Genomic DNA, 12,714 nt, shown 5'->3' on the forward strand with positions numbered 1-12,714 from the left:
ATAAAAGAAATCAAATTGCTTCAGACAAACAATTGCAGCTGTATGATTGTTGATCGTTACTTTTGGATTGGTTATCTTTGGTTTTTTACAGTAAGATATTTTGGAATAATAAAATATCTTGAAAATTATGAGAAATAACAACCGTCTTTTTGATCCACAGGAACACATCTGGAGAAGTCATTAAATGATCTTGGGTTGGAGCAGTACTACAGAAAGAAGATAACACTCAGAAAAATACTTGAGATTGATGAGAAGATCATCACTGATGAAGCTGCCAACTGTAAATCAGACCTTCCTTGGTATTTTCTAAAGAAACTGATGATGGTTAATGTGACAGCAAGGAATGTGACATATACCACAGTGTATGAGTCAGACAGTGGTGGTGCATCAGGGAGTAAAGAATTCAGTATTAAAAATCTCCTTAAAGGCTCAAACACAGGCAGCATGATAAACCCCCTTGATATAATCACTGCTCTCTTTCTGTGTTCTGATGGTCTTGTACAGCAGGAAATGGCACTAAAAATGTCCACATGTCAGTTTGCTGTGCCTTTGCTGCTTCCAAATTGTGATACAAATCAGTGCACACTCATGCTGTGGGCCATGAGGGACATTGTTAAAAAGTACAGACCTCAGTCTCTGTCAGAGTCCAAGGGCTTCATTGAAGACAGAATCGTCCTCTCTAAACTTCCAATGATCTCTTTTGTCAGACTGGGTGAGTGCTCTTTGTCCAAGTCAGAGATTCTCAATAAGGTTCTGAGCAATTCTCAGCAGTACCATGACACCTTTGTTCATCGGAACATGGAGTGTGGTGACAGTCCAAGGAAAATGTCCAGCGGATTGACTGAAATTGCTTGGTATCTTCCTTGTGGAAAAGCAAACATTGATATTTTCAGTCAGCCAGTGGCTGTAGCTAACCTTCGTGGCGACATTGCTTCACTTGAAACACAATACTCCTTTCTGTGTCAGACATCTGCAGCAGTTTTTGTGTTCTTTGACCATTTAGACTCTGAATCTGAATTTAGTCTACTTACCAACCAACAGCACAAGGCACAGATCTTCTTGGTGGGTAACTATGAGAGCAAGCACTTCAGTGAAGATGCTTTGGAAAAATTAGCAACCATGTTGGGCTTGACTAACAACAACATCATTATTAAGACAAAACAGAGAAATGATGCAGACTTTGTGAAAAGTTTGAGGGAAACAGTCAGAAATGTAGTTAAGAACTCAAAGATGAAGATGACAATAGAGCAGATGGCAGAAATTGCCCATGAACTAGGCATTCCAGTTGATGAAGACTCTCCAGAGTGCCAGGCTGCAAGGACAAACGCAGATGCCATCATTGCAGAAATTCAAGACATCCTTAAATATAAAGAAGATCAGCTTCCACGGCAAGGTGAAATATGGAAAGAACTGACCCGCTTAGAGAAGGAAGAATTTCGGCTTAGAAAAGTTGGCTCTAAAAATATAGAAGATTACAGAAGTGAACTTCAGCTGCAGAAACAACAACTGCGGAAAAAGCAGAACTTTTATGACATGTCGACAGCTATGACACGGTTCATTATTGCAATATCAAGCCCAGGAACAGAGAGGTTTTATTTCTTGAAATGGATGCGAATGAACCTGGATAACCTGTCTCGTGTAAAACTGTCTGAACTTCGGGAGAAATATAAAGAAAAATGCAAGAACTCTGAGAACAAAGAGGAGATCAAAGAAATTGACAGACAAATTTCCAACAGCTCACTGGGGACTGAACACTTCTTCCGTGAAATGGGTCAGATCTATGAAGCCTCACTGTCACAAACAGATCCAGCACGTCAACAGCTGCAGCATCTGCCCAAACTGTGTGCAGAGTTGTTGCTTGATGGATTTCCTCTTGAGCTTGTAGATGGAGATGCATCCAACATCCCTCTCAGATGGGTGAGTGATGTTCTCTCTCAGCTCAGTGACTTGGTGTCTCCAAACAGAAAGATCCTGGTAGTCACAGTTCTTGGAGTTCAGAGCACAGGAAAGTCCACTCTCCTTAACACCATGTTTGGAGTGCAGTTTGCAGTCAGCAGTGGTCGATGTACTCGAGGTGCCTTTATGTTGCTCATCAAAATCAATGAAGACATGAAAAAAGTCCTAAACTGTGACTTCATGCTGATCATTGACACTGAGGGCTTAAAGTCACCAGAACTTGCACAACTGGACAACAGCTTTGAGCACGACAATGAGCTTGCTACACTTGTTGTGGGGCTGAGTGATGTCACCATTGTCAATGTTGCAATGGAGAATTCAACTGAAATGAAGGACATCCTACAAATAGTTGTGCATGCTTTTCTCAGGATGAAGGAGGTGGGCAAAAGGCCTAAATGTGTGTTTGTTCACCAGAATGTGTCCGATGTTTCAGCCCATGAGAAGAACTCACGAGACAGGAAACTGCTCCTGGAACAGTTAAATGAGATGACCCAGGCAGCAGCCAAAATGGAAAAGAAAGAGGAGAACAAGAGCTTCACTGATGTGATGGAGTACAGCCCAGACACTGGGAACTGGTACATTCCTGGACTCTGGAATGGAAACCCACCAATGGCACCAGTCAATGCAGGATACAGTGAGGCTGTATATGAGCTCAAGAAACACATCATCCAACTGCTGGGAAACTGTGAGTCATCTGCTAATAACGTCATGGAGTTTAAAGAGTGGATGATAAGTCTGTGGACTGCAGTAAAGCATGAAAACTTCATCTTCAGCTTCAGAAACAGCCTCGTAGCTGATGCATACATGAGACTCTGCACAGAATTCAACAAATGGGAGTGGGAATTCAAAAGAGAAATGTACACCTGGGTAACAAATGCAGAAACAAGAATTTCCAATTTTGGTAAAGTTGCTGTAAAATCTGAATCGTCTGACATGAGAGAATTTCTCACTTCTTTGAAAAGTGAAGCCTCCACAGTGCTGTCCACATGGGAGACAAGACTTCTAGAAAATCTGACAGAGTATTTCAAGCAAACAGAGGGTCATGTTTATTTGGTTGAAGGATACAAAGAGGAATTCTCAAATAGTACAAAGTGCCTTCAAAAAGAAATGGAAAGGAGTGTTTTTAATCAGCTCACAGCAGCAGCAGAAATCAGAGAGGGAATGATAAAACTTGATAAAATTAAGAAGAATCATACAAAAGAGATTGAAACGGCAGTTTGTGCACTAATTGATGAATGTCGGAAAAAGAATATCAAAATGGGAAAGACAGAACTGGAAAATGAATTTCACAAGATGTGGAGTGAAACTCTGAAGAAACTTTCTTTTTCTGAACAAAAGATCACAAATGTCTTCACCAACGTATCTCACTACCTGAGAATCAATCTGTCATACAGGGGGAGTCATGCATGTGAATTATTATGTAAAAAAAGTCTGCAGGATTGTGGAAGAGAGCGTTTCAAATATACAAGTGAGAGCATACTTCACAGAACTACACATGCAATGGGCAGATTGGCTAAATGGTACAACATTCAAGATCACATAATGGCTGCACAAAAACAGGCTGACAGCATCATAGATGCCTGCACTCAGTTTGTGAGTGAAACAGTAAAAAGAAAAAACAATTACACTGACACTTACATCCAGGAGATCCTATACATGATTGATGAGAAATTACAAAACAATCAAGATGTTAGGACAGACACTGAGTTTGAAGTTTCTCTCAAACAGCACATCTGTGGATTTGCAGCCAGAGAGTTTCAGAAAATGCACGAAGATTTCATCCAAGAAAATTATTCCTACAGATGTCTGTTGAAAAACAAGGAAACGTTTCGTGATGATTTCATTGATGTGTTCCATGAACGAGACCAGTGTCAGAAGAAGGCAGAAGAATTCACCAACCAGTGTTTGAAGCCTGCTGTTGAAGACTTTATCAGTCGATCCCTGGGACCTGATATCACTGGTGAAATGCTGACATGTGAGCAGTTCTGCACACAAATGTACTTCCAATATTCAGTTTTACTGGATTTACTTTCAAAGGATGATTTTCAAAACTATGTGAGCTATATTTGCTCATATGAGAAATATGTCAAGACATGGATACTAAACCAAATAGTGGAGGGTTTTTCAACTGTGACAGTATCTGAGTTTGTGGACAGACATCTTCAGTCATGTATCAGAAGCATAAATGATGCCATCAACAAGGCAAAAACAGGAAAGAGTGATGATTTGAAGACATTTGTTGAAGATATTTGTGAAGAACTTGGTGATAAACTGGTCATTTCCCAGGATGCACTTGGTGCTTTCATGATCCTGAACAATGCTGACAAGGAACAGTTTTCTCACTGGCTCACAGTGTTATTTGCCATGAATAACATGGCAAAAGATCTCAGAACAGAATTCCAAACGTTGAACATTGAAATGAAACTAAAACACCTCAAAATGAATCCCCAGAATGAGCTTTTCAACAAACTGGTTGGTTGTGGCAAACAGTGTCCATTCTGCAAAGTTGTCTGTGATGCTGGAGGAAGAGCCCATACTGAGCACTTTGCTCTACTGCATCTACCTCAGGGTCTGGGAGGATTCAGTTGGCCAAATACACAAAAACTGATCGCTGACATATGCTCTTCCTTTGTAATCAGTGGCCAGCGTTTTCGCTGCAGAGCTATAAACCATGAATATCACCCTTACAAGAGTTACAGGGACATTTACCCAGAGTGGAAAATCCATACAGATGTGAGCCTTAAAGCATCAGACTATTGGAAATATGTGATAGCAAAGTACAACATGGACTTTGCCAAACAGTATAATAAAGTACCTGCTGATATTCCTGCTGCTTGGAAAAATATCACAAAACAGCAAGCAGAAAAAAGTCTCAAAAAGTATTTTTATGTCCAATGAGATTACTGGAATTTCAACCAATTTTCTTCTGGTGTACACACACACACACACACACACACAAAAAAAAAAAATCCAGATAACATATCCAACTATAATACTAAACAAAACTAAAGGTGTCATTAGTGGACATATATGTTCAAGAATTATAGTTTAAAATAAGGCAAGACAACCACTGCAGTTTGTGTTCATCTTGACCTCGTCTTTAACACATTTAATAAAAGAATCAAAGTATATTTTGTTTGAGAAATTATTCTTTCCATTTTTCTTTTAATAATGTAGATGTCACGTAAGAACCTCAATCGTTGATTTTGTTTATGATCATATATTTACATTTATGTCTCACAAAAATCATTTAGTTTGTATGCGGTTCTCATTAATAAAACAACAAACAAACTGAAAACACACTCAGGGAATGTGTGAGTTATCTGATGTTACGCCCCAGTCTAGGGGTACAGGAAAGTAGCATAACTGTTAAAAAAGGAAGTGACCCCGCTCTGGTCCCCAAAACCATACACAGAAAACCAATTTCTTAAGTGAGTCAGGAGAGGAGGCGCTATCTAAAACCCTATGTGAAACAACTAACTGAAAAAAACAGGAGAAAACGGTACAAGAAAACAATAAAGCAGCTCACCCCTTCTGTTTCAGTGTCTATTTACATCGTACTATTTACAAGTGAAAATGTATCTACACACTATGTACAAAGCTCAGTAGGTCACAAGAATCACAAAAACGGATGTCACAGGGTTTGGAAGCCAAGATTGGGTCTGCTGCTGCTGTTAGTTGCTGCCGCTGACAACTGCTGGGCAGGGATCTTTTAAAACAGCCACATGATGAGGGGACCAGTCAGCTGCCACCTGCTCCCCAACCAGGAAGGACCTGTAGAGTCTTAAAGACACGGCACAACAAAAGTACACAGCCGGCCCAGGGCCGTAACCTCTGCACAAATGTTTTATGGACTGTGGTTTTCACACAGAGAGTTTACTATATCTTTTGTTTTCATTCATTTTCTTCTGACTGTTTACATGACAGGAACTTGAACTTAATTTTTTGATATGTGTTTTTTTTAACACACGTCCTTTTGTTAAGAACGAGACTTTTTTGTAAACCTACACAGTATTAATAGGCTACATTGATCCAAGGTTATGAAATTTTTTCACAGTAGTCATATGCAGTATGCTTTATATCCACCATTACCAGCCAAAAGTTTGGACAAACCTTTAATGGTTTTTCTTTATTTTTACAAATTTCTACATAGTAGATACAAGCTGAAGACATGAAATATATGAAGCAAGATATGTGGAATTATGTAGCAACGAAAAATTGATAAATAACTCTAAACATGTTTTTATATTTTAGTTTCCTTAAAGCAGCCAACCTTTCCTTTGTTGACTCAATGAGTTTCATGATGTAGTCACCTGTAATGGTTTTCACTTCACATGTGTACCTTGCCAGGGTTCACTGGTGAAATTTCTTGCCTCCTGGAGCTGGGACCATCAGTTGTGTTGTGCAGAAGTCAGTTTGGCACACCTGATTTCTAAATGGTACTGTATACAGTAGCATAAAACTAAACTGTAGCTTTTTTCTGATTATAATTAAACTAAATCGGACAACTGAAATCAGTGCAGCTCACGAGTGTGACTTGTTCCCATCAGTGGAAGTGGTCTATGTACTGCCAAAAGAAACCTTGCGTGTGTGATGCACCTTTCATACGTATTTTAAAATGATTGCAAGAATTTCTCAAATATCCTGACAGTCTGACTTCATTTTACACATCTTTGTTTTGTGTATTCCATCTTAGAAAAATCTGCCTGACTAATTCGATCCTGAAAATAATAATAAAAAGGATAAAACATTGTGAAACATTGTTGATTGTTAATTATATCCTGGGCAGGGAAAATGGTTTTTACATAATGCAATAAGGCAGTTGTGATGTGTTTGTATGGAAATACAAACACTGATATTATCAGTTTAATTGTCATTTTCATCTCACATTTATTTATTTCCCACATAATATTGTATTATTCTATTTATTTACAGTAACAAAAGCACCCCATGAAAGAGATAGACCTGTAAGTATATTTAATTTGAATAAACACTGAGAGTAAATTTATTTCTCTATTTTTTGGTGACACCAGCTTAAAATATTCCTGCGCCTGGGAATGCTTCCTTGATGGCTCCATTGTTGAGAAGTCCAAAATACACTTATGCAACACACATGAAGCGATGTTTGAGTCTAAATAGCTCTGAGTGTTGCACCAAAGTCTGAATGAAGCTCTTTGGTGCAACACTCCACAATTTGATGGTCAAACTGAGACTTGAACAAAACAGAAACACTGAAATGTCTGAAGCATTTGCGTTGAAATTGTATTGACATTTTGAAACAATATGAAACCACAAGGGACACCTGCTGGCCAGTATGGCTTTCGTCACATCTTGATAATGCTATTCTGTGAAACAATGATGCAAACAATTTCCTACACATTTCCAAATAAAGATACTTATCTAGGAGTTTGTGTCATCATGTTTTAATTACTTGAAAATATATATTTAAATGGAAATAGGACTGAATGTGTTCTCCTTCTTTATGAGAAGGTAACATTAATAACATTTTCATGGGTCTTTTCATTTCAGCCAGTCACAACAGTCCATTTTACACTTGGTCCTCATTGCATTTTTAAATGATGACTTTCCTTAACTTTATAGCTACAGCTGTGTCTCTTGTATAAGGATGAAGTCACATGAAACATTTTCTGATGTAAGTAGAAAAAAAACAGAGAAGAGACAGAATCAGAGATGGAGACTCCTGCCTGTTTATTTTTCTCCATGACAGCAGAGGCAGTTTTTACTAAATTATTTTAATGAATTTACTGCACAGTGTGCAGCTCTCTCTCTCTCTCTCTCTACTGACAGAATTCAGTGTAGCTCACCCGGGAGTCTCTATCTTTCTTGCTTTCTCTCAAGTGGTAGCCAGGGACATCACCACCAAACGGGAGCTGGGGCTGGGCAGCAAATTTTGGGCCCAGCGGTACCTGTGGTTCATGTGAGTCTCTGCAGGTGAGCTGCTTACGATAAAACATTGTTGTGAAGGCATTGAATCTCTAGTAAGGCTGTAATGAAGAAATATTGCATCAATCAACTGAAAAATAAGAGAAGAATTTGTTCATTTGTTGGTTTGGCTGTTTCCTCGCTGTCGGCATTTCCTGGATGTCAGAGTTAATCTGTGTCAACTACTTGACACGTGAAGACTGAAAGCACACGCATAAAGACCTTAAAGAATCAAAGAAGGAGGATAAGTTCAGTGAATGTCATCAGCAGATTTAAGTTAGGGCTTTACTCTATTTGTAGCCATTGTGTAAGTGAACCCACACTTGTGTAGCTGCCCAGCAGAAATCATTGCACTGTTAGCTACTTCATCCAGCTCACTCACCAACACCTGTGACGCCGAACTGGTAAATGGAACGTTTCTTATTTATGTTACACTTTTCTACTCTGAGCAATCTAAGTGCTTTTTATTATAAGCGACATTCAGGTAGAGCAGAGGGTACCTAACAATTCATATTTTTAGGAATCAAATCAAATAATAATAATAATAATAATAATAATAATAATAATAATAATAATAATAATAATAATATAACTGTCAGAGTGGAATAAACTCTTCTGTCTCTCAGACATCTCTGGACAGTAAAGAACCTTTTCCTCTTTTGATCTTTTTGTTTCCAGTCTTTAAGTTTTTAAGAACTTTTCATGTGAGACTGTGAAGACTGTCCACCCACAGCTACAAAGTCTTAAATCTTAAACATAAAATAATTAGTAAAATTACACTCAGAAAATGGCAGAAACATTACCCCTGCAGTGTAATGAGTCATGACATGATGGGTAATGAGTAGGTCAGTGAGTTAAATAGCAAAGCATCACACAGTTGCTGCAGACTTTTACAGGAACTCTGTTGTTTTGAGATCTGATGGCTGTGGAGGCCATTTAAGTTCAGTGAACTCCTTTTAATGTTCATTATACCAGTTTGAGATGATTTAAACTTTGGGACATGGAACTTTATCCTGCTAGAAACATCTGTCTGAAGGTGGGTGCACTGTGTTCATAAAGGGGTGGAGATGGTCAGCAGCAACACTCAGACAGGCAACAGCATTTAAATAACTGCTCAGATGGTCCTCAGTGATAAAGTACATCAGCAACAGCAGCATGAACTGTTGATACAAGGCAGGATGGATCCAGGCTTTCATGTCATTTTGTGCTAAGTTCTGACCCTAACATCTAAATGACACAACAGAAATCAAGACCGATCAGCAGTTTATGAAATATTCAGACCAGCCTGTCTGGCACCAAAAACCAAAATCCCTTTAATTACTTTTCTTCCCCATCAGCCGGTCATCTTGAATAATATTCAATGTGGAGCTGCTCTTTATCATAATCCTGTTATAAAATAATAACAATAATATTATAAAAACAATAAAAGTATTCAATACAAGAGACCTGAATGCTATAAATGTTTCACACCTCAGTTAGATCATGCTACTTTAATAAAAGTGTGTTTGTGGAAATGTGAAATTATTCTAATTCTTACTTTCGTCTGTGAAATTAACCCTGAAGTTTATAATTATATATATAATAAATGTATTCCACATATTTCAGCAAGTACTTGATTGATGGTTTAAAGAGTATATTAAACCATAATATAAAACCCAAGTTGCTCTCTGTTGTGTTCATTAGAGTGTGAAGATTTGACAGAATGCATTTAGGTAGAAAACACCTGTAGAGTATAAAGCGCTTTGAGTGTTCAAATATAATAGACAAAAACTACATAAAACCAATCCCAGTGTAGCTGACTTGGTTTTTTTTCCAGAAATAACAACCATCTTTTTACCCACAGAGACACAGCTGGCGAGATTATTGGAAGATCTGGGCTTGGAGCAGTACTACAGAAAAAAGATACAACTCAGAAAAATACTTGAGATTGATGAGAAGACTCTTATTGATGAACCCGGGAATCAGAAATCAGACCTTCCTTGGTATTTTCTAAGGAAACTCTTGATGGTTAATGTGATAGCAAGGAATGTGACATATACCTCAGTTTGTCATTCATGCAGTGACAATACATCAGGGAATGCAAAGTTATCCTTTGAAAATCTATTTAACAGTACAAACACAGATGACAAGGTGAACCCTCTTGACATAATCACTGCTCTCTTTCTGTGTTCTGGAGACAAAGCAAGTACAAACTCCAAAACACGTACTCCAAAGCATGTACAAACTTGCTTACCTATTGCTTACCTATTGCAGATGGGGTGATTGTGGCTCAAGAGTTGGCAGTTCGTCTTGTAATCGGAAGGTTGCCGGTTCGAGCCCCAACTCAGACAGTCTCGGTCGTTGTGTCCTTGGGCAAGACACTTCACCCGTTGCCTACTGGTGGTGGTTAGAGGGCCCGGTGGCGCCACTGTCCGGCAACCTCGCCTCTGTCAATGCGCTCCAGGGCTACTGTGGTTACAATGTATCTTGCCATCACCAGTGTGTGAATGGGTGGATGACTGAATGTGTAAAGCGCTTTGGGGTTCTTAGGGACTATGTAAAGCGCTATACAAATACAGGCCATTTACCATTAAGCATTCCCAGCCTGGTGCAGGTCTACAGTTTTGTTTCTGGTGTCCTTTGACAGCTCTTTGGTCTTGGCCATAGTGGAGTTTGCAGTGTGACTGTTTGAGGTTGTGGACAGGTGTCTTTTATACTGATAATGAGTTCAAACAAGTGCGATTTATACAGGTAATGAGTGGAGGACACAGGAGCCTCTCACAGAAGAAGTTTCAGGTCTGTGAGAGCCAGAAATCTTGCTTGTTTGTAGGAGACCAAGTACTTATTTTCCACTATAATTTGCAAATAAATTCTTTAAAAATCAGACATGTGATTTTCTGAATTTTTTCCCCTCATTTTGTCTCTCATAGTTGAGGTATACCTATGATGAAAATTACAGGGCACTCTCATCTTTTTAAGTGGGAGAACTTGCACAGTTGGTGGCTGACTAAATACTTTTTTGCCCCACCATCATGCGAACTCAAGCACTTCATACTGAATATTGCCAAAAAATGGAGGCAAATCCCAGAAATCAAAATGTGATGGGTGTTAAACAGCCTTGCATTCTAAATTCATCAAAGTACTTCAATAAATGTGAAAATTTCTCTATTGATATTATGCATGGGGTGGGTTCCATTGTGTGCTTGGCCCCTGTCGGACCGATCCCTTGCTACTGAGACTAGTGATTGGGACATGGAATGTTACTTCTCTGGTGGGAAAGGAGCCTGAGTTACTGCGTGAGGTTGAGAGGTACCGGTTAGATATAGTTGGACTTACCACAATGCACTGTTTGAGCTTTGGAACCAGTCTCCTGTCTCAGCCTGGAGTTAGCTTTGGTGAGTTCAAGTCAAAGTAGACTTTAATGTCATCTCTGCTGTATACAGTTCAGTATATAGAGAGTCGAGACGACGAGGCTCCAGTTACATCGGTGCAAAAAAACCCAAACAAATATAAGAATAATAAGAAAATATACACTTTAGGACTAGGGGTAAATGGGTCAATAACGATTTAAAATTTACAATTTACAGTATGATGCTTAAAGTAAGTGACTAATGGAACAGGTTATATGAACATGAGCAGAATTATTGAGAGTAAGGATTGTCCATAGAGGAGCATCTGCATTACAAAGGCAGTGGTATGTGGAGTGCAGTAGAGCCAGTTAACAGTTTGTGTGGGTGTGTGTGTGTGTGGTGGTGGTGGTGGTGGTGGTGGGGGGGGAGTGGGTGAGCTGGAAGTGAGTTCAAAAGTCTGATGGCTTGTGGGCTAAAAAAAAAAGCTATTTCGTGGTCTGGAGGATCGGGCCCCGATGCTACAATAGCATCTGCCGGATGGAAGGAGAGAAAAGAGTCCAAGTGAGGGGTGTGAGGGGTCAAGCATGATGCAGGAGGCTTTTCTGATTCAGCGCCTGTGGAAAATGTTCTATAACAGAGGGAGAGATGATCTTGGCAGCTGCTTTAACAATCAGTTGTAGCTGGCTGAGATCGCCAACTTTGCAGTTGCCGAACCACACGGAGATGCAGCTGGTCAGGACGCTTTCTATGGTGCTGGTGGTCCAGGTGAGGTGGTCTGAGATGTGAAATCCCAGGAACTTAATGCTGTTAACGAGCTATACGTGGAACAGTGGATGCTGAGTGGTGTGTAGGTGGAGCGAGTGTTCTTGAAGTCAACGATCATCTCCTTGGTTTTGTTTACATTCAATGAGAAAAATGTTACATATACACACGCAGTTACTGTCCCTCCATTTAGAAGGGCAGAGGGTCACGGTGTGATTATTTTACGTGCAGTTATTTTTTCCTGTGTAATAATATTCAACATTGCTATCAATACATTTTCCAAAAAATGCTTTTCTGTATAAAATGGGTTCAAAAACATAAACAACTGTGGGATCCTGTTTGTCCGTGATTTGAACCGAGGGAACAAATTGTGGCAGGATCAGCCTGATATTATTTGTATCCCACTGTAACTTTACTGTATAAAGAGCTAACATCTCCGAAATGTCAGGAGTAGTTAGTCATTACAACAAGTGTTTGTGAACTACAAATCAAGAATGTGGGATACTGATTGTCAGTAATTTGGAGAGCCCAGCACGTGCTCCTGATGAAGGGAAAACCAATTCTGCAGGGGAGAACTTGGCACTTGTGCAGGTGAAGCCAAATGGAAGACATGCTTCACCAGATTTTCTAGTCCTTGGCTTAGAATGAAGTTGGTTTGGAAACTTATTCAGCTATGCTTCATCTCCTGTTTTGCGTTTGTGTGGGCGCCCCGTCAGAAAATACT

General features: G+C 39.4%; 1 protein-coding gene across 1 annotated transcript; it reads left to right on the forward strand.

Annotated features, from left to right (window-relative positions):
* Positions 1–182: 182 nt before the first annotated feature.
* On the forward strand, positions 183–5,078 carry LOC146523198 (interferon-induced very large GTPase 1-like). The gene has a single exon (XM_085144716.1). It carries the CDS (start codon positions 319–321, stop codon positions 4,852–4,854), a length of 4,536 nt encoding a protein of 1,511 aa, XP_085000842.1. The 5' UTR covers positions 183–318; the 3' UTR covers positions 4,855–5,078.
* The last annotated feature ends 7,636 nt before the right edge of the window (positions 5,079–12,714 follow it).

The sequence above is a fragment of the Neolamprologus multifasciatus genome, chromosome 3 (assembly GCF_963576455.1).
Source record: "Neolamprologus multifasciatus chromosome 3, fNeoMul1.2, whole genome shotgun sequence".
Taxonomy (NCBI): Eukaryota; Metazoa; Chordata; class Actinopteri; order Cichliformes; family Cichlidae; genus Neolamprologus; species Neolamprologus multifasciatus.